The sequence below is a fragment of the Styela clava genome, chromosome 3 (genome assembly GCF_964204865.1).
Source record: "Styela clava chromosome 3, kaStyClav1.hap1.2, whole genome shotgun sequence".
NCBI lineage: Eukaryota > Metazoa > Chordata > Ascidiacea > Stolidobranchia > Styelidae > Styela > Styela clava.
This window is the reverse complement of record NC_135252.1, coordinates 12,913,582-12,936,825: the sequence shown is the minus strand read 5'-3', so window position 1 is coordinate 12,936,825 and position 23,244 is coordinate 12,913,582. Positions and strand designations below refer to the sequence as shown.

Genomic DNA, 23,244 nt, shown 5'->3' with positions numbered 1-23,244 from the left:
CCAAAATAAATCAAAACTAGTGTTTCTTGTTTTTCTGTTTCAAGCAAGTTCCGAGGCACAAACTGCAAATAGGTGAGATAAAATGATGTACGGCCGAGCAACGTTCCTGACACTTGCATCATAAAATCAACCGAACTGAAAACCAATGTGATCAACGAAAATCTCACAAGATGGTCGATGTTTCATAAGAAGCAACATGGAATTCCCAATCCACAATTACAAAAATTTCAATATTTTTGACATAAAGCTATATCGGGTCGAGTAATGACAATATTGAAGCGACAAGATGAGAATATTACTTTGCTATAGTTTTATTCAATAAGTTTTAATCAATTTCACTAGTTAATCTTTGTCGTACCCCAAAACACATTTTCATTGAAAAGATGGAAGTTCATTTTTATAAGTTTGCAATCGGTTTTATAATAATTAAGCAGTGCGTTGGATCAGTTGCATAATTTATAATGTACAACCAAGTGAAGAAACTGTTTGTTTTCGAAGTTCTTGCAAAAACGCCACAAAACACTTGCGTAATCAACTTGAGCTGTGAATACACGAAGGTGTTGAAATTGTTAAATGATACATCGCCGAAAGGATATTATTTTTTCACCTGCATTATATTTTAAATATCACAGTTCTATTCAAATAATCTAACGTGAATGTTAGAGTATGCAGATGAACGCAAAAGTAGTACTCTTGAATGTAATATATAAAAATTTCAAAAATTACCTTTCTCTAAATATCAACTCTAAATTTAACTTTCCAAATTGAAAAAAAATTGCTTCTCAGCGTTCAACTTTTGATACATTGTGCGGATTTCAGAATTGGGGATTATTGTGCTCATGTTGGTAAAGAAATACATTTAAGCCTGGTAAACAGGATACGTTATAACCGGAGCTCTAACATTATTGGATCATATTTTTCACAAATCGAAAATTTGTAACACTTTATTAGACACAGAATGGACCTATGGATCGTTTTGTTATTATATTGTCGTTTGTATTCTTATTCTTCTTGTCGTGAAAAAAAACGCTTTTCTCTTTATCTACTGGACCAATTGCTCTGGTATTTTCGGTGATTAACAATTGTCGTTGTCACTAAAGTCCATTCCTATTGTTTATTATGAAAATTTGATTGGACGTTATGAAAGTTTTGTGTGATGACGTCATTAAAATCGAAAATTGAGCTCCATATTGTGGTTCCGCTATGACATTCCAGCGATCTCGCGATTATTTTGATAAGATACGCTGTATGTACGTCACAGGATCTGGGAAAGCTATTACGGGTACCGGTAGTGGTAAGTCACGGTACGGTAGCTGTTCCACAGTTCCAGCTTAGTTCAGGATATTATATTGGAGGTAAAAAACGTCAGTTTGCCACTTGTGACTATATATCTGAGCATTGATCTCTTGCTCCAGTTATGTCAATAAAATAGACTGGACGCAACAAGCACGCTCGCTCAACAAGCACGTTGACCTCTACCCCCTCCTGTGGGCCGGACGCATATTTGTAAAAGGTGAGAGAAGATAAATTATGGTAGAATTGATCGAATTACAATCTTTGCATGATATTTTACCTTGTTTCGCAACCTCCCTCTTCACAAACCGCTTTTATGCTCGTAAATTGCACATCCGACTGTGGCTGATGAGCGGACGAGACGTGGTTTACAAATTGATTAAAATTATTCGAAGGCAAAGCCCGGAACGGTATGAATTTTCGTGCGTCGCGGCAAGCAAAAATCTATTAACAAAAATAATAAAATAGTAATATTATTTACTCATTCGACCTACACATTTTTCATATACATCATTTATTGTGGTCAATATTTGAGACCAATCAACACAAAAAATATTCTGTGTAAACGAGGAAAGATTTATATTTCAAGCATTTTAGCTATTGCTTGATGAAACTTTTTTATCACATATAAAAGGCAGGATATCTTCTCATTAAAAAATGCTTAGTTTACTTTGGTTTACTTAGTTTACTTTACTTTCCGGTTTCGAAATAGGCATGCGGTATCTTAATAGAATAATAATGACTTTATTATTTGCCCACAAAAACCAACTGCCAGATGAAATATAAGGTTGCAGTAAATGACGTACGGTGTTTGTTTGGAATGAGCAAATTGATGGCCATATGTATCTTCATTGTGGATTTATAACCTGCAATTTATTTCAAGAAAACTTGCAAATAAGTTGATGGATTGTTGTCTTTGACGTAGTATTTAGGGTTCTGTGTTGACAGTAAAATATAACATATCGTCTTAATTCTCAGAAATGCGTTGAAACGCAACGTTTTTCTTTCGAATTAAAATGTTAATTTAAGACGAATGATGCAATCAATAACTACTGATTCGATGCATCATGCATGTTTATTCGAAATCTTTGAAAATAAATTTACGAAACAATAAAATTAAAGCCATATTTGAGAAGTTTGTAATGACGAATTATTACAGAAGCAGTTGGCAAATTGACTTGCTATTTTCTCCAAAATATACATACATGCTCGATTCGTAGAATAAAAATTATCTTTTTAAAGAATTATGAATGACTCGGTTCAATTGAAATGCAATTCTAGACATTTGAGCAAACTCACTCAACTTCCGTTTTAAAATCAATTAAAAAAAAAATTGGTAGGAGCAAAATGATAATGACCAAGTAACTTTCAGCCCAAGGGAAATGTAGAAAGATAACATAAAATAATTCCAGCTATCTGAAAAGACAAATCCCATGCGGATTTGCGTATCTGTATTTTAAATAGAATGTTGATTGAAGCAGATATTTTGCAAATTACTGAATCTTACAGCGACGACCCGTGCATAAATTGCAAGCATAAAAAGTTTGACAAAAACGAACGAAGATACGAAAACAGACAGCGACCGCTTCTACAATGGGAGAGTAAAAATTTGGGGAATATAAATATAAGCCATATTTCAATAATTTATTCACATATTTTGATGCGTTCTTGTTTGGAGTTCATTAAGGAATTATTGCAAATCTAAATATGAACTTTGCATTAAAAATCATATTCAAAAATTGCTGCGTGACCAAATACCGTTTTATCACACGTGGCTCATATTCTTTATTCATACGTAGATTTTCATAGACAATTTTAATAAGACTTCCGGAAATAATTATTTAAATAAGACCATACAACGAATTTTCCAGCTTACGTAATGAGTAAAGAGCGCTCGCTGTAATTCATAGAAAAAATGCGTTTTTTGTTGTGTTGTAAATTTTCTGTTAAAATGGAATACGTTCGTCAGCAATTGGGATATTATTTTGCCATGAACATAACTCTGAGAACTACCACATGTAGATATGGTAAGACAGGCGAACGGTAAGAGTTTACAAGCAGACAAAACGCAGCATCGTATTCTGCAAATATAAAATGTTTCAAATTGCAATTGTCTTTGGCAGATGATATATAACAGGGATGGCGAACCTTTTTCAATGAATGTGTCAAAAATTATATTTGTATCGCGGAACAGAAGAGACTGGGTCAGCACAGACAGAAATTTAATCAATGTTTGTATCTATAAGAAACTTCTGAGACAAATCATGATACAGCGCTTGTTAATGTTGATGTTGGTGTTATTTAGCGGTTGTTAATGTTGGTGTAGTTTAGGGCTTTACTTATACAGCACTTGTATCATGGACTTTTTATGGCACTCGAATTTATGAAATTAGAGTACGCATATGAATTACGTTTAGGATGATGCGGCAAATTATTTCAAGGTTCCAAAGAGTTTGGAGGGAATTCCACTCTGATAGTGTTATATTTATCTATCAGCTTTAACCATATTAAAAGCAATTTTACAGCGCCCCATTGTTATACTAGATTTTTATTTCAAGTCTGAAAGATTTTGTATTCTCAACAGCATTGTAGGCGAGAAACTAATAAAATGCAAAGTAGCATCTAGTTCTCGTATATCCCCTAAAACTGTCGGCAGATGCACTTCTGAAAGAGACAAGACGTTGCGAGAAATGAACATTAATTGCATTGTTATGTCATAAACAATATCAGAGCCAATAGCTGAATAACGGCACGCAACGGTGCAGACATGCGTCCAAGATTATGGGTTTTGAAAATTAACATACCGAAAAATTAACAATTTGAATATAAGCGATCGCAGCCCTGACTGCCCAACTGACGGTACATTATAATAGTTTAGTTATTGTTAGATTAATTTGAGGCCGGTTTTATCACTGATATGTTAGCATTTTATTCGTGCCTTAGCGGGTCACGAATAAAACGCGGTGGGTCACTTTGTGACCCGCGGGTCAGTGGTTCGCCATCCCTGATATATAAGAATCAGTACTGCCTTATTCCGATCAACCGTAAGTCATGAACTACAATATGTAAACTTATATACATTTTAAAATATTTCGCTTTTAAGAATTGAAGAAGGCTAAAAAAAGTTTGACTTCAAATAACCTTGGAAGTACAATTCGCTTATTCAATTTAATGGGTGAATAATATTTAACAAAATACCTGATCGAATCTTACTTTGATAGGACAGTTTATGTTTTATCTGACCTCTAAAGGTCTGATCTAAAGATTTCATCAATCAGACGACGTGAATGATTAGGCCGCGTTGTGGGATCTTGTATTATATAAGATGTATTTTAACAATTTAGGTAATATAGTAGAATAGTACATGGTAAAAGGAAGAAGAAATGCGTTAGAGTGAATCTTTCGTTAGTGATGCAATATGTATGCGCTTGTGTGTATAGAGGAAGAGCCTTTCACCCATTAGCAATGACAATTATATGCTCATTAATAAAAGTTATTTACTTTTCAGTTTGCTACGCGTAATTTTATTGTTTCAAGATGCTGAACATTGTATCCCGTTTGTCGGTAATCTTCTATCTGATTGTGTTTTCTAAGTCACATTCAATCGGAAATTCTGATCTTTGTCAGAATTTGAATACTTTTTGTTATTCGGCGAAGCAACAGTGTGGCAGCTCATCAACAGATTTGCATTTAAATCGCGTTGTCGGAGTACCAGGCAAAAGAGGACCGAAGGGTGATAGAGGACCAAATGGCCCTATTGGCCCACAGGGCCCTTCGGGTGTCGTTGATTATGAAAATATACAAAGACTAATTGATTCGAGATTATCCGGTATGATTGAGTACGTTTTCATGTCTCTAACTTTTTCTTTCAGTATAATTTGATCATGTTTAATGCGCTTGAACTTGACATGTTTTTTGCTGCATTCATCTTATATATTTAGAAGTTAAGTTACCTACTTAACACAGTAACGCAACCCTTACAACTATATATCATCCATCTATGAAATCTCTATTCTAAATATACTTGAAAAGACTATTTCAGTCACGTGTAGTCTTTGAATAAACAAAATGCGTAAATTATTTACAATTAGTAAACATTTTTCTATTCAAATATTGGTACGACTCCTTAAAGCTAAGTGTTTTTTTTATTCTTATATCTATAGTTCTCGATGAAATGGAAGAAAGAATTGATTCAATGAATAAATCTATCATAAAATTGTCTGGATTTCATGAAAAAGAGTCCAGAAAAGGTATTAACATTGGGAAATATCTCATTTGTTTGTTAAATGATGATTTTTGGACACAAAATTGTTATCATCTTATACATTTGTCATACATATGTTTCAGAAAATGCTTGCAATAATTCATGGAAATTTTTATTATTGGGTCAAAATCAGAAATTTTGGAGTCAATTGACAGATTCCCGAGAATCCAAAACAAATAGAAATCAGTCTAAAATTGAAAAAAACAACTAGATATTTCAATTGTTGACGTGTCGAAAGCTGTCAAATTATGTTTCATCTTCAACAAAAGTCTGAATATTCAAATACAACATATTTTCTTTTTAGCAGGCAATTAATTAAATGAATTAACGAAGTTTAAATGAATACGAAGTTTTCATATTATGATGAAATAAACGTAGAATACTGATATACATTTTCTCTACAATAATGTTCTACATAACAAAATCAGGATGAAGTAAAAAAATTATTTTAGATTGTGATGTCTATTATCGAAGAAAATGTTTCAAGATTTCGGAAGATTTGCACATTCGTCAAGATGTAAATTTTGTTCAAGCTGAACAAATGTGTCGTGATATTGGATGGGAACTTGCAAATATATATTCATTGGAACATTATCAATCTGTGGCAGTTTATCTTCGCACTAAGATTCCTTCATCCAGTCATTATGCTACCGTTTGGATTGGAATGACACGAAATCAACAGGTGTTTGTTTTTATATTGTTCGGCTGACTAGCAAAATCTCGACACGTATTTGGTTAATTAATGAACAGCTTAGTGTGACGCTTTTGGTTGAAATTAAAAAAGTCGTTAACTTCGCAAACTCACATAGTGAATGACTGACTAATCAGGGGGGTATTATTAATTGTTTCAGACCAAAACTGTATATCTCTCCGACGGTACAGTGGCTTCAGCATTACCATGGTATCCTGGTTATCCACAATCCACATCAACAAACACTAAGATGAATATGGATATAAAATCAGATGAAAAGTCTACGAGTCAGGGAATGGTTAATTACTCAATTTCACTCGGAAGGAGAGGAGCACTTTGTCAGATTTAAATGGAACGAACAAAAACACTTTATTACAACTATATATTAAAATCATTTAGGGATGGATGGTTTGAAATTACACATTCCCATGAAAACTCTTATGCAACGACTTCTGAAAGATCGTCGCGATTACGCGATCCCTTATAACAGCAGCACGCACAATGTTTAACATATGACCGATGCTAACCATAATGTTATGTAATCGGGTAACAACTCAATAATAACTGTCCCTAATATAAGATTAAAATGATGTATATGGGTTTTTATAATCATTTCAACAAAGAGGTTGCTGTTCTGTGAGTCAGCAGGAGGAGTGGCATGGTTTGAAAACAAAATTTTAAAATAGGAAGTCGACATGTTAGATTCAACCTACGGAAACGCAGCGAAGGCATTGAGATATGGCAACATGTTGATTTTTATAATGATTTTTTCGATTTTATGTTTATGGAAACATTGCTATTTCATCGTTATTGTTGGCTATTGTTTTTTATATTCTATTATATAACGAATAACCTGAAAATAAATCTGTTTTTTTCTAGTAATTCCAATGTATAAATAAAAAGACTCCTCTATTTCAAAATAAACTCAAATTATAGAGCCTGAAACAATACATTCTAATCGACTCCTGTTGTCCCGTCACGTGCTACCGATGCCCATAATTCCAATTCTTCGCCAATATCTCCATATTTGATGGGTCGACATTAGCAATAATAGCAACAAAGCTTTCTGCCTATCTCATGATTATGGATTAGTGAAATCCCCTATTTGAGGTAAATGTTTATTCGCCTCCAGTCATTAGTCATCAATTAAACATAAAACATGAATAAATAAAATATTCATATATTGAAAAAAAGACTAATAACGGAATTGATAGGCGGTCAGAAGGTTCATATGATCAGAAAATCAAAACAACATTCCTGGCATGAATTAGATTGGCAGCCTTCACTTTATACTATACCAATTATAAATCATGTTCATTTGTTGTTGCTAATCATGCATCAAAAATATTGTAAGACATATATGACAAAATATGAAATGACAGTGCAAAGTAAAAACGTTCGACTTCTTTTGGTAAGTTAAAAGGTATATTTTCATCATGAACAATATTTATTCAGAAAAAACTAAGAGAAAGTACTTTAGGGAGTATTTTAATAGAAAAGACTAGATGTTTATTTTAGGTTTACATTAATAGCAATCCATCTTCTCACATCTTCCTATTTTGAGCATGCGAGAATGAAATGTTGATACAAATAATTTTTAATTGCGAGATGAAATGATACCAAATGTATGTGCATTTTGTTGGAATGAAATATGTGTTGAATCACATATGGTGCAGCGGCATTTACATTATCTTTCCATACAAATATAGGTCTTTTATTATGAGAACACCAAGGATTCGACAGTGCTTAGTTTACTTGCGAATAAATCCTAGGGACTGAAAATTAATATAACGAATGTAATGATGAAATATATGGTATCCAGAAAAAAAAGTTGATAAATATTTCCCTAACAGTACCACAATTATCATTATATTTCTATTTCTGAGTCGATTTAGTTTTGTATTTGATTACACATCAGACAAGGTTGAGAATTTGACATAAAAAAGTAGATGAGCTACGCAATTGATGACATCCATTCAACGTAGGGACAGAAAATGCGATCACCTCAAATTATGTGATAAACGTCGATTTGAAGAAAGAAATTTGTAAAAGACGGTTTCAAACGTGAACAGAAAAAAGCCTAGAGTATGACTATTCGCGCTTTAACATAATTCAACGAAAAAGGAATATTGTTTTTGTCTTGGAGAACACCCCAGGTTTAAAACCAGCGTAATATTACAATTATTGTTCGACAAATACTCTTTAACTTACGCGTTCCAAATCAATATATTTTCCTGAATATATTTCCGAATATATACGAACGATAAGAACAGAATAATCAAAGACAAGGAAGAAGTTGACTTCATATACGATTATACGATACGATTATACGATTCCTCTATACGAACGATAAGAACAGAATAATCAAAGACAAGGAAGAAGTTGACTTCATAATCACAACCTTGTGAATATCTCAGAGCGAACTATTGCTAAAATAACTGTGCAGAGGAAAAACACATATTGAATAGAAGCATAAATACTAACATTGAATAATTGGTCATGTTGAAAATATGTCACGTTGTTTTGTTTGCTCTTTTTCGATATTTTTCTACAAAGTTTTCATATAATTAGTGTTCACTTGCATTTTCTTTGGACACTGGTATCAAAATGCAAAAAAAAAATATTTACATTTTACCGTTCCAAATCTTTGAATTAAATTGATAAAAGTTTATTCAAGAAACAACATTATACCCTAACCACGTACTCACAAATACACCATGCTTACGCAATTTAGAACGCTAACTAAGATATCACAAACATTAAAATTTTAATTTGACATTTTTAAAGTGCCAACTACACCTGATAATGGTGCAATGCTGTGCTTACGAAAGATTGAGTAATGTCGCAACTCCATCGCAACCGTGTTATCTATTGACATCAATAGAGGATGGTGAGTAATATCTATGAATTTAGTCTCTTCCAATCGATGTTTCCGTGTTTCATGATTGTTTTACTCCTATTAAAATAAGGAAAAGATAACTGTTCTGAATGAACAAAAGTTTTTTTTCAGTCTGATCGCAGTTCAAGATTTATTTTACTATCATTATATTATTGTTGTTGTGTTGCAGGTCAGAAGATTTTGCAAACTTTTACCAAGGCGCCGACAACAAATGATGACATTATTTCACAGCAAAGAGATTTTGCTGTTTAACAAGGAGTCGACCCAAACAAATTAGATCGAAAACTTTTGCCAAATCAAGAAAACTTTGCAATTACTTTTGTGATTGTCTAGAACTGACATGGGCAAACTACAGCGCGCCGGCCAAATCCGGCCCGCTGGCTGATTCAAACTGGCCCGCCTGATGCTACCGCAAACAAACTGAAACCAAATTTTGATGTTTAAGTTAATAAAACTCACAGAATTTTCAGACTTTCAATTAAATTTAATTTTTGCACAACGCTTATTGTTTTTCACTTTTGCTTTTGTTTATATTGGTAATAAAATGTAACTTTTTACGTCACACTTACATGGCCCGCCAGTCTGAACGAGCAAAATTTTTGGCCCCTGTTCCAAAAACCTTGCCCACCCCTGGTCTAGAATCTAGATTATTCTTAGCAAATGTGGCGGCTATTTTATTGCTTTTTATTTTATTTTTTTACGAAAAGTCACGAGAAAGACAAATATTGATTCGTACAGTGCGTATATTACTTGCGAATATATATATCCAAAGATCGCGAAATGTGATGATGAAATGCAACGCATTTAGAAAAAACTGCAGTTGATAAAAAATTTACCTAACGGTACCACAATCAGCATTACTTTTTTTTATTTCATTTCTGAGTTGTCAGACGTGTTTTAGAATTGTAATAGAGAAGTGCATAAACTGCTTAATTGATGACATCACTGTGAAGTTGATACATAGAAACGATTAACCCAGTTTTGTGATTAACGTAAATGGGTAACGAACGATGATGGTGAATATGTAGCTATAAAGAACGTCTTTACCATTACCTACTGGGTAATTGCTTTGAAATTTTCATTGGTCCAAGATATTCCGTTGAAAACTATATCAAAACTTTCAGTGGACTTTATTTGAGTTGTTTTTCACTTATAATTTTTTATATATTTCATTCATATATTTGAGCTATCACTCTCTTGTTGGACACGTTAGTGGACATAACAATCGTTTTGTTATAACGCCGTTGTTGTTCTTGTTTTTTGTCAGAGAAAAATCGCTTTTCTCCTTGACTACTTGACCATTCGCTTCGAAATTTCCAATGCTCGAAGATCAAATTTTTCGTTAGAAAGCAATTACTTTTATTTATTTCAAATATTCCGGTGAGCTGTATGAGATTCGTTTTTTATGTGCTATGACGCCATCGAAATTTGCCATCATGGGGCGCTACGTGTCCATATGTTAGAGCATAGCTCTCTTGTTCCTTATCGCATCCATTTTGCCGTTAGCAAATTGTCAACTCGCGCGCGTTGCATTTATTTGCAGCCTAGTAATAGGATGTTTACACTCATTCTACATGGCAATCATGTTCTAGAATAGATTATACTCATAGTTTGTTGCTCGATTTTTAAAGCATATGAAATCATACCTCGATTTTGACCCTATAGGCATATAATATATACGAATATGACACATGTACACCATTACCTTTAAACTGTTTATTATAACACGAAGTATTAGATTTACAGGGATCTGCGTATAATAGAGTTGTGGTTCATGTTGCACATTTCCCTTCAAAAAGATACAGGTTGGAAAAGTCGTAAATGAGGATGTTAGTCGTAAATGTTTCCTTAAATAAAAAAATATTCAGTGGTTCATCCCAAAATATATCGAAAGGCAATACGGCTGCCACTTGAACATTTGTTTTCGGGTCTTTAAATGATCTGCTTTTCAAAGCGGAATTGATTATGAAATTATGAAAAGGCTTAGTAGCGACATAGTAGCGTGATTTGGATATGCCTCAATTAATACAAACACAAAAAATAACGCTGATTAACACTGAGCAGCTTATCCAGCAACAAGAGTTGTTGAATGATAGCAATTTTCTGTGGGGTGTAGCTGACAGAAGGCCATTCAGTGGCACAGTAAAATTAAGTAGAATAGAGCAGCGGATCCCAAACTATGGGTCGCGACCCACTGGTGGGTCGCAAAAGGAATCTCAGTGGGTCGTGAAAAGATGTAGAAAGCTTTGATTAATTATACTGGTTATTAGGATCGGTGGCGACTCGAATACGTAAATCTTGAAAAAAAGAAATTAAATTGAATTTGAATTCTAATCTGTGAAAGTTTCCTTTTCACGATCTTCTCAAATGAACAAAAATTTGCTACACAAAGAATGACCATGTGGCTTTTTTACGCATGGCAGTTTTGTATACTGTAGCCTACAGCACTTCTTACCGTGTTTCATCCGAAATTTAGACAGGATTTAGATTTATTTTCTTTTGGAGAAAAACACCATTTTTTTTTTTGAAGAGGTATTTTGTGTTCATTTATCAAAAATAAAATTACATTGTAGAAAATCACGAGGTTTTTTAATAAACATTATATAAAATCCGACATCCATTGTTTTCATTTATATTTCCTATACAAAAATCAAGTGACAAATATCATAATTGTGATATCACACTATCTTGAATAGTGGTGTGATCATCACCTTACCTCAGGTCATTGAACCCCTCTCCCACACATTTTAAAATTATTTTATGGGTAGAGTTTAATTAAAATCATTTTCAAAATTCAAATTAGGTCTTATTTTCAGGCCAGGTCTTAAATTAGGTCTTATTTTCAGGCCAGGTCTTATTTTCTAGGAATCACGGTGGTTTTGCGATGATTAGCCATTGCTGTGTTCTGTGTTATGTCATAAAAAGTTAAATGGGTCGCCGAAAGCTGTGATAATAAATAGTGGGTCCCAACTCTAAAAAGTTTGAGATCCACTGGAATAGAGTATTTGTGTGTCGCTGCTCGATAACCAAATTTGGTTCCCCGCGGCTTCCCTTCCCCAGTAAAAATTTGTGTTGAATTTTATTTGTTTTTCAATTTTGTATGTTATTTCTTTTGCTAATTGGAAAAAATAAAATTGACTATGACTATGACCATTGACTATGTACCGGTAGGCCTTTTTCATACAATTCAATTAGGTAGTCACTCATAATATGGCCAAACGAATCCTGAAAGTCAAATGGCAGGGAAAATAGAAAATCGCTGTACAACAATCGTTTTGACTTTTGATTTTTGAAGACTATTAAATAAAGACTACGGCTATACAACAAAAGGACACAAATGGGTACGGGAAGCGTACCTATATTAAAAGCAATGTCGGACACTTCGGACTACCGGTAATCATACGTTTCAAGGTATAAGATTTACAATTCTTGGTACTATCAGAGAGCGAATTCCATAACTTGAAACTAACGAAATTAATTAGGAACCTGGCAGAGGACCGTGCTCCATATAAATGAACACCACTCGATTAGTTGAATGCAGGACAGCAGGAAGACGTTTTTGTTGTTTTGTTTTACGCTCCAGAAATATACAAATCAACCATTTTAATAATGCGAAGGATGTGAAAAATGGGACTAAGATGAGTCCGATAACTGACGTCAGGAATAGAGCGAATTGTTGGTTCTGCATGATTGCAATGCTATGTAACAAGTTTTTATCAGCTGAGGCCCATGAAACTATGCAATAATAAATATGCGATTGAAAAAAGTTGACCATGCGTATTGTAGTTAGCGATATATATCGACAAAGCTTATTATATGGTATCCCAACTGACAGCCAGATTGTAAAATTGAAAATCCCACTTCATTCTATTATCTGTATATAAACCAAGATATTTATACGAATTGGCATTTTAAGGATCTATGTCATCAATTCGGTTCTCCAAACCATTTGAGCTTTATCTTTGTGTAGTGATATTAACATAGTCTTTGATTTATCAATGTTTATTGTTAGTTTATTAGCCCTCATTCAATTTGCTACTTTTTGAAGAGGTACACGGGATTTGTCAAGGAGATTAGTATCATCGGCAAAGAATGAAGAACAATGTGATATATAATTGCTGAATGCTAGAGAAAGTAAAGGTCCCAAATATGAACCCTGTGGGTCTCCCGAGTCCTGACGAATGGTAAGGAAGATAAGGAAAGAGAACAATGCTACCCAACTTGATCATATTGTGATCTGGTGACTAAGTACCTTAGAGATCAGTTGATTTGCAGACCTCCTGACACCGTAAGGGTTTAATATCAATAATATCATGATTCACGGTGTGGAAAGCCTTTTTTAAATCGAAAAAAGTCGTAATAAACCAAAATTTGTTAAAATATGTCAAGCCAGTAATTAATTGCCGGAGAAACCAACTGCAACTAAGAAATAGGTTTGCCCAAACACAATGCTTACTGATTTTTTTTCAAATTTGAAAGGGTCAACATCTTTCGGACTTGAAATATGATCCGAAAAACGGTGACCGTACATTTGAACCCATGTCTATATCCGCGGGTTCAATCAATATGCGGGTGCTGAAACCCATGGGTTAGGGTTAGTATGGGTTCAACTATCCGTACAACAAAAAAATTTCCATAGGTGCAATAGTATGCAGGTGCAATTGTCATGGGTTCAAATGTACGTGGGTTCAAAGGTAATGGAACCCCGAAAAACATATCGCGTATAAGGGTACAGTGCTTGAGTCTAACGAACCAACGTGCCCATTCGTTATTGAATTATAAGAATAAGAGGAACAGATGTGATCTATTATTCGCCTACGCCTTACAGCATAACATCCAAAACAGCAATCGCTATTATAAAACTAAACAAAAAAACATAGTCATATTAAACTGTCCAATCAAATATTAGGTCATACAAGAAAAGAAACTGTAGAACTACAACCAGTAAAACTATCCGCATTATTTCGAACATCCTGTATTACCTAGGAACTTCAAAAAAAAAAGTGTCTTGTGTACCATAGAGGAGTTCAAAATAAATTATCTTTTTGTTTCTAATTATATTATCTACATAGACCGAATACTAATTCTTTTTCTGTGCCATGGTTGCATGTGCTTTCATATCTTCAAAAATTTCTGTGAATATTCTAATCAATTCATTCACTCTTACCAGATAAAACAACACTCTCAATATAGTAATTCAGGGGTGTGCAAAGTGCGGCCCGCGGGCCAAAGGCGGCCCGTAAGCGAAAATCGAATCTGCCGAGTCTGTGACGTCATAATGGAAAGCAGAAAAACGTGTTTTTGACCATGCTACAGCATCGTGCGCTCACAAACATACGTCGTAGCTCATATATTTTGCCTAATGGATCCGCAGATAGCTGTTGAATCATTTTAAATATATATTTTTTCTCTTTTTTGGCGGCAATAATGCAAACGTAAACGTGGATCAATGTGCGCCTTGGCTGTGAACTGGATTTCCAGCCCACCTTGCGTCAATTCTGGGCGGCTAGTCAGAAATTCTTACATGTCAATATAAAAAATAAAAAGCGTTCGACTACAATGCTTTCCCATAATTCCAAATATTTCAGCCGTAAATTTATTATGTCATGTGCGCATAGGGTAGAGAAATGCTACTCGTTGTTAATACAATGTGGTACTGCCACATTGCAAATGTCTGCTTGCAATTAGTAGTTCATGTAAACGTTCTAATACTCTCCTTCCTTCCCATTGCCTTTCTAGCGAAAGGATTGCACGCAATAAACTCGATTTAAAAGAGGTATTGATGAGATTCCACATTGGGTTGATCCAGAGCATGTTTCATTTTTACGCGAATCAAAAACTCAAAAATATCACAATAGCACATATTTTATTGTGTACCACATGTATACCAAAAAAGATAGATAGTTTGAAGGCGACTGGCCCAACATCATTGTTATACGCGATCAATGGTTTTTAACTTGCGTTATATTATCTGGATATCTGTCGTCGTTTTATTAGGAGTGTTTTTAATGCACACGAGGGATATTGTTACAGATCTAACCTTGAATTTTACCTTGTTAAGGTATGTAGTGGGATTTATAGAGGCAAAAATACAAACATAGGCGTAAATTAGTAAAAACAGAATTGATTATGAACTCGGTAAAAATGACGCGGACTCGAAATCGAATCCGAGTCCAAAAAATGCCTGGATTCGACTCGAATCCGAGTCCGGATCCGAATCACTTGTTATAGCCATTGTTGACAGATTTTCCATTTGTCCATCTAAACCAACCTTCTGTAGAAAAATCATTTCCTCCAATCCAAGCTCGACTACAAAAAGTAGCGAAGAAATATACACATGCAGAGGGGCTCACTTATTTCACATTGAATGTTATTTAAAACTCACCTGGCAGTGGGAATGCTGGATTCTGCTGCCACATTAAGATCAGAACTGTCCAATATGGCTAGACCATTGCTACCTTTTTCTTGGCAAAGTTGTTGGGCATTGCACCAAGCTGTGTTTTCGTCGCCACCATAAAATGTTAGCGCGTAACCATCAGCATAGGCAGTTCCGTATTGATCTAAAAGGAAAGTTTACGATTGCGTTAAGTAACTGCCTATAATACTAATTTGAAAGTGTGACGCTTAATCGATTCATTCCTGTCGCATTCATCCATCTCATAGCGTCAGTAAAGAATTTTGTCTTTATTCGTATTTTTGACACGTGTAGTTAATAAATATCTGTGATTTTAATTATTGCATTTGCTTGATTATTCGATACTATTCAAATGTCGTTGCGTCCTCAAACAATAATAAAGTGAAGCATGTTATTTAACAAATAGGAAATTTGCTTAGTTGACCTAGTGTACTATCATAGTCAAGCGTCAAAATTCATGGTATATCAGTATGTAACAAATTTTGATATCACGGTTAGCGACATGTTGAAGCTATCATATATACACTGTAGTTACTATACAAACCTGAATTTGCAAATGATACTGTGGACATTAGGATTATTGCAATGAAAACTTTCATTTTTATTTCCAAGTTTTAAGCATTGCAAGTTCCCAATTGTATCTCTCTCTGGTGTGTTAGGAATTAAAACTATCTGTAATGCATTTAATTATCCCAAATTTATCGTTTCCACTTTTTTGACGTTTTATATATATAAATGTAATTATCGGCTTTCAAAACCACTGACTAACAATTGCGACGTTCACTTATGCTGGGTTAATGGCATAGTAGGTTTCTTACTCACAAAGAAGTCATTCAAATTATAGCTGGTTTTGTATTTATAAAAACTACAGGCAATTGAAAATATAACACTGTGATATAACGGCCATTAGCTAAAACTATACAGTCAAATTTATTATTTTCATTTCGTCTCTATCATAGATACTCTCAGATATCGATGTTACATAAAACAAAGCAATGATGAGAATGCAGCAGGTGTTATCTTTATTGTCATGACAAATATGAATGTTAGTTAATATTAATTATTAAGATACGAAGGAAATGCAAAGTGTATATTAAAGAAAATTTCAGGTTTTTTGCATTTCGAGCTGTGTTTCTTTAACAACTTGCTATAAGTGATTGCACAGCATAGTTCTCTGAATTTGCACTTGTTTTTCTGTAGCTAGGAACTAATAGATTTAAAATGTTTAGTATTTTGTAGTACAGAAACACCTTGACTTAGTTTTTTATCGTTTTGTTTTATTAACATTTTATAGTTGGCAACTAAAGACACTTAGAAGTGGTTTGTTCTGTATTTATGTGTTAAACGATAATATTCACTTTTTATTCGATAATTGCACTTCATTTACTCAAAAGTATTCTTGAAGGCACCACAAATGCAATGTCAGTTCAATGTCATCTTCTACTGAAATTAGAGGAAATTGCGATTGAAGAAATGAACATAGAAATTGCTTAATATTACTCATTATAAAGCATGGCGCATAATTTATATTTATATATATATATATGATAAACAGACGAATACCCTTATTTTTGTCATATTAGGCTATAAAATGAGGCAGTGACGTGAAAGCAGCAGATGTTAGTTTCTCACATAAACATCAAGGAGCAATATATGAACACGAGGTCAGGTCATATTAGCTCTTGGCTAAACATCGAGTTAAAAAATCGGCGCATGGACGTGTGGAATAATACAGTGCTACCATAATTTATGAAATTTATTGCAAGAAAAAAACGTCTGCTCTCTATTCGAATACTTTTTTATGTAACAACAATATGAGTATTTAGAATATAGAAGTTGAGAAAAATTGTCGCATATATAATGATATTAATACATTTTTCTATATAATAATAGCGCTTGCTCAACTGCCTGAAAGGTTATATAAATACAACAGCAGATGGCTGAAATTGCTACTTTAATATGACGTGCTACTTTTGTAACTGACTACTGTGTAAAATACTGACTATTACGCTGAACATCGCATTTCTTAGGAAAATTTCAAAAGCTACTAATTGGGCTGCATACATATAAAAGATCAAAAAGGTGTAAAAAAAAAAGTACTGGCAGTTAATTTAAATATGAATGCTTTAAAATCCTTATTCGCCAACAGATTATTTAGGTAACTACCACCGAATTAATATTCCAATAATTTTCCAACATTTACTCCAGTAAAGGGGGAAATACAAGTAAGAACCTGGAACTAAAAATGGGAGTTTTCATCGCAATAATTCTGATGTCCGCAGCATCTATTGCAAATGCAGGTTTGTATAGTGTATATATTATGATAGATTCAGCATTTTGCAAATCGTATATAGGATTCAAATTTAATCAGGTTATATCAAAATTTGTTATATATATTTATTTATATACCGTGCATTTCGACACTTGCTTGGATAGTCAAGTAATTATGCGGATTTCTTAATTTTTTATAAATGGCTATTGTAATATTAATGATGCAATGACATTTGAACGGTGCTGAACAATTAATTAAGCAAATTTAGCGATCAAAATTGAAACATAACAAATAAGAGACAAAATTGATAATTGAGCCTATGAGCTAAAAATGAGTTCATCCATTCGACAAGGATGATACATTTTAACGTATAGGACGGTTAACCCTTTCAATATGATTATGTAGTTAGTACTTTTTCCTTTGAGGTCAATACGAAACTGCTTATGCTGATGGTTACGACCTAACACTGTATGGTGACGCCGAAAACACGGCTTGGTGCAAAGCTCAACAACTTTGTGAAGAAAAAGGTAGCGATGGTCTAGCAATATTGGACAGTTCTAATCTCAATGTGGCAGCAGAATCCATCATTCCGTCAGGCGGGTGAGTGTTCAATATCATTTAATGGAAAATATGAAGTAAATATTGCAACAAGACTTGGCTCTGTATAGAAAATCCGTTCTGGTACGCGGATATATCATAGATATTCTTGCTTTTAACAGCATGTTTTTAAACATGGAATCTATTCCAAATCATCTATTTTGTATCTTTGTAGTTTTTATTGGAATATCCAAACACACTAGTTCATATATACTCACATCATATTAATAGAATCTAAATGTTGTGAATGATGACTGTTATTTAATTACGTCGAGACTCACGCGATCTGGTCCAAAATAGTTTGCTGAGCAATAGACCTTTTTCAATTCTACTGAGAGAAACATCTTAAAGTTGACTTGAAATATTTAACATTTGCTTGTCTATTACGATGGCTACTATTGACATATATTTGTGATCAACACGGAATAGGCGAATCCCAAACAGAGCCCCGTCGCATTTGTAAATTTTCTTTTTTCTATTTTTTTGTTCGCAGTCGAGCTTGGATTGGAGGAAATGATTTAACTACAGAAGGTTGGTTTAGATGGACAAATGGAAACAGTGTCAACAGTGGCTATAACAAGTGGTTTGTATATTTTTTACCGCAATTGTATTGGTATATAATTCTTCTATTTTGTTCTGTCCAAAACTTTACGAATAATACTGAGTATAATATTGACAAGCATATTGAGTTTGCCTACCAGAAGATATGTAATTGACAGTATAATTGTAAGCCACCACTGTCACGCATAGAAAAGGTAAATTCTTCCAAAGAATATTGCAATATTTTTGATTGGAGGCTTGAATTACATTAGGAGCGAGTAAGCACTTTCATCGTAACAGGTATCTGAGGTGAAGTAATGCAGAAATACCTATATCTTAAATAAAATAATATACAGTAATTAATTTAGTAAATCGGACAGTAGCATTTGTGCCCGCGATTTATTCTCTAATAAACCTTATAATCGACATTTATTAACGATTATTTATGTTCTCCTAAGGATGTCAGGTGAACCAAATGACGGATTTGGAACGGAAGACTGTATGGAAGCAATAGGCTTTAACTGGAACGATAGAACTTGTACAGATTCGAATATGTTCATTTGTCAATTGGGTAATTTAATTTAAATTTTATTGTCAGACTTGTGCATATTTTTTAGTAGAATATTAAAATCAGCGAAGTAAAACTAGGTAAGAGCTCTATATATAAGTATACATATGTTCTTCTGAAATTATTTACCACAATTTATCACCATTTTAGCTGATTTAAATAATTTTAGAACTCTAACCATTTGCATCCGCTATTGTTGATTCAAAATCACAGTATTCCAAGGAATTCATCCTAAAGAAAACGCATTAATAAAAATTTAATTTATTTGAATTCAAGTAATTAAATTGTACTTTCATATATATTAGGAGATGCAAATAAAAAATTCACGTTACTTGCCCTCGAATTGCATAATTGGTTGTAAAGAAGAAATATTCAATGAACTATAGGTTTAAAAAATAAGTTTATTAATGAATAACGAAATTATATTTCATCCGACAATGTTATTGATTTGTTTTTCCATCACATTTCACAAAGCTACCAGCAGACAGACTTCGGCTCACTACGCAGTATTTGAGTACAGTGACGCCTTTTCTCAGTACAACTCAAAAGCAAACTATTGGGAGGCTCAAAGAGAATGTGAAAACAAAGGAATGAGACTTGCTCGTGTAGATAGCATAGAGGAGTTTGAAGTTATTCAAAAAAAATTTGCGAGGTAATCAATCACATGATATTTCTTGCCAATTACGTCACATGAACAACAGTGCAACACTAAATTTTTCACTGGTTATGGAGTTGGAAAAATGCTTAATTCAATTGCGACATTCAACGCCAAGCAAACCGGTTCAGACTCCTAATTTGGCGGGTTATCAAACATTTATTTATGGGTCCATTCCCAGAATCTAAATAAAAATTTGAGCAGGAGAATGTTTCTTTTTGTAAGTTTTTGTACTCATTATGGAAAATACGACCCCGGCTCTAGCCTCGACTTAACTGCCACGAGTAAAAGAAAGTCATGTCACTGGGAAAGAGTGAGTCTAACTCTTACGCGTGATTTATGGCCTGAATTAGGAAGTAGATTGTAAGTATATGGAGAATAATATATATATACTATATTTATAGCAGTTTTCAAGCTAATAAGAAGATTGGGCATCCGATTTCAATTTTTCACAATTGAAAACTGAAATCATCATTTTACTATGTTAAATCGCAGGAACCGGAATGGTAAATATTGGATAGCTTCGAAATATGATAAATGCGTTTACATGAGTCACAATGAATTCGATGTATCTGATTGTACAAAAACTTCACTTCCTTATGTATGCGAAGTAGGTAAGTTCATTATGCATTCACATTCAGATTTTACTGATTAATATAATAAATAGAATCCCCAGTTTTATTTCAAATATTTTTTCTGTAAATTTGTCTTAAGCCTCACAGCCATTTAACTACAAGTAATGGTTTTCAAAACGTCGATACACCTTTCATAAAAACCAATTGGAATCTAGCAAGCACAACTGTCGCAAAAACTGAATGGTCATAAACGTCAGACCCTCCTGAATTTCCTTCAATTAAACAAGCTTGAAAACTGTCCGCCAGCTGAGAATTGAGTCTTTTCTGGTTATGTAGTACTAAAGTATGTAATGTAATAACTAATGTAAGTACTAAAAAGTAATTTTTCATACTAGTTACAGTAATATCTTTTAACAGTGTATTGATGTCGTGATATTAAAAGACATAAATATATATATGTATATGATCAAAAGAAATAGCATGATACTCTATCTTATGTTACCACTTAGGATTAGTTGATGGTTGCCCAAAAGCAAACGTTACATTACAGTAAGAATCAGAAACAAAAACTTTTATTCTAGTTACTCCATGGGCGGTATCGTTATCTGATGAATCTCCAAAACTTCGAGAAGGGGAAGACCTCCAGATTGAGTGCACAGCTAAAGGATTCCCACTTCCTGACGTAGCCTGGTACAGGGACGGTGATAGAATTACTATGGAAACCGACCAGCGTGTCCATCAGGCTGTTGTTGCCGGAGGTTCTACTCTCGTGATCAAGAAGGCTGATTTAGCTGATGCAGGACAGTACAGGTGTTACGCTACCAACGCCGCAATAAACTTTGAAAATAAAGTATTTGCTTTGTTGGGGCTGAAAGGTTAGTCGACAAAATTTTCAGCTTTGCATTTTTATTGTTATTGTCTTCATTCACACAGGAAGTCACCAGACACACAATAACAGACATGCTCTTACAATGTCCACCAATACCCCAGACTATAATGGAAAGAATTGCATAAAGTGCCTCCTCTACATCATTCTATCTTTTGATTTATCTATTGGAATAATAAATTTCTATCCTTATTTCTATACAAATGCACTAATCAAAGTGTTCGGCAATACTAAAAAAACAATTTTACGAACAATTACAAATTTTGACAATCTCATCAATTTTGTAAGATTTGTGCAAGCACTACACATTGTCAAAAAACTCCTATACCATACTTGTTTTATATTTCAGTGTATGCCACTGGAAAAGAAATGCCAGTAGAAGGCCCACGTATATCTGAATTAATGAAGAAACTGATAAAATTATAGTAAGTTGCGGTGAACAAGATAAAAACACATAAAAAATGGGTGCTCCCGAAGTATGTACACCAAGAGCGCGCACAATCTGAACATAGTATGTGTACCATGTTGGGGTTCAGGTTGTGCGCCATCTTAGTGCACATACTTCCGGATCGCCAATAAGTGACCTCAGCAAAGTATCATACCAGATGAGGAAATTGAATGTAGCAAATAGTATTTACATATACTGGATGAAATATAAAATTATAGGCCAATTAGTCGAAGGAGTATATAAAATGGATATGTATAATGAAAGTCAAATTATTTGCTCATAGAATTTAGTATATAAAATCGAAAATGCTGTAATACAAATGCATATATAATTTAGTTCGTGCACTCAATCGAATGATTTTTTTTCGAATTCAATGTTTATTTATGATTTATTAATACACTCCATTCATGAATACTATTATATAAGAGCTTTTTATTTTTGAAATGTATGCGTGAAAACATTTGTTCAATTTATTTATTTAACAAATAACATGGCGTAATCTTTCCATGATTTCCATGACTTTTTATTTTTGAAATGTATGCGTGAAAACATTTGTTCAATTTATTTATTTAACAAATAACATGGCGTCATCTTTCCATGATTTCAGAATGATGCTGATCTGATGAATTCCCTGCTAACAAATCTTTCTAATCGTGCTATATCTTTGAACATTTTCTAGATCTTTCTGATCTTGGAAAATTTCAAATTTGTTCTACGGATTTTGTTTATTTGGATAATGCTGATGAAGAGGCGCGATCCAATAACAAAGGCCACTAATTAATTGTTACAATAAATACTAATTGATATTATGCGTTTATATTATTATGAGAGACTAGAGACAAACAGAGCTCGAGACAACTAACCAATTTAGGGTGCTCCCGAAGTACGCGAACCAAGATGGCGGATATCGGAACGTAACATGGGTAACAGGTCAGGGTTAGGGTTAGGCGATAATTTTTTTCCAATTTTCCTTATTTTAGTCCTATTATCAGTTCGAAGACTAGCCAAGAGCCTCCCGTAGTATTTATACCTAAAATTATGGCCTAACCTGGTACACATATTACGTTCCGATGTCCGCCATCTTGGTTCGCATACTTCGGGAGCCCCCAATTTAGTACTATGACACACTTTTACCAGCAAA

General features: G+C 33.7%; 2 protein-coding genes across 2 annotated transcripts; both read left to right on the top strand.

Annotated features, from left to right (window-relative positions):
• Positions 1 to 4,806: 4,806 nt before the first annotated feature.
• LOC144421020 (uncharacterized) lies at positions 4,807 to 7,186 on the top strand. The gene is made up of 4 exons (XM_078111070.1): positions 4,807 to 5,122; positions 5,457 to 5,543; positions 6,010 to 6,239; positions 6,409 to 7,186. The coding sequence occupies exons 1-4, from the start codon at positions 4,831 to 4,833 to the stop codon at positions 6,595 to 6,597; spliced, it is 798 nt and encodes a 265-aa protein (XP_077967196.1). The 5' UTR covers positions 4,807 to 4,830; the 3' UTR covers positions 6,598 to 7,186.
• Positions 7,187 to 17,750: 10,564 nt separating this feature from the next.
• LOC120341769 (uncharacterized) lies at positions 17,751 to 22,880 on the top strand. Its single transcript, XM_078110536.1, has 9 exons — positions 17,751 to 17,862; positions 18,260 to 18,434; positions 18,925 to 19,014; positions 19,430 to 19,542; positions 20,014 to 20,191; positions 20,690 to 20,808; positions 21,351 to 21,644; positions 22,005 to 22,043; positions 22,783 to 22,880. Exons 1-9 carry the CDS (start codon positions 17,808 to 17,810, stop codon positions 22,878 to 22,880), a joined length of 1,161 nt encoding a protein of 386 aa, XP_077966662.1. The 5' UTR covers positions 17,751 to 17,807.
• The last annotated feature ends 364 nt before the right edge of the window (positions 22,881 to 23,244 follow it).

Bases quoted from the DNA above. Each gene is read 5' to 3' on its own strand.
- LOC144421020 (XM_078111070.1), top strand. From the start codon at position 4,831: ATGCTGAACATTGTATCCCGTTTGTCGGTAATCTTCTATCTGATTGTG. The intron at 5,123-5,456 runs GTATGATTGAGT...TTATATCTATAG, and splicing joins AATTGATTCGAGATTATCCG to TTCTCGATGAAATGGAAGAA. The intron at 5,544-6,009 runs GTATTAACATTG...AAATTATTTTAG, and splicing joins TGAAAAAGAGTCCAGAAAAG to ATTGTGATGTCTATTATCGA.
- LOC120341769 (XM_078110536.1), top strand. From the start codon at position 17,808: ATGGGAGTTTTCATCGCAATAATTCTGATGTCCGCAGCATCTATTGCA. The intron at 19,015-19,429 runs GTTTGTATATTT...TGTTCTCCTAAG, and splicing joins AACAGTGGCTATAACAAGTG to GATGTCAGGTGAACCAAATG. The intron at 21,645-22,004 runs GTTAGTCGACAA...TTTATATTTCAG, and splicing joins TGCTTTGTTGGGGCTGAAAG to TGTATGCCACTGGAAAAGAA.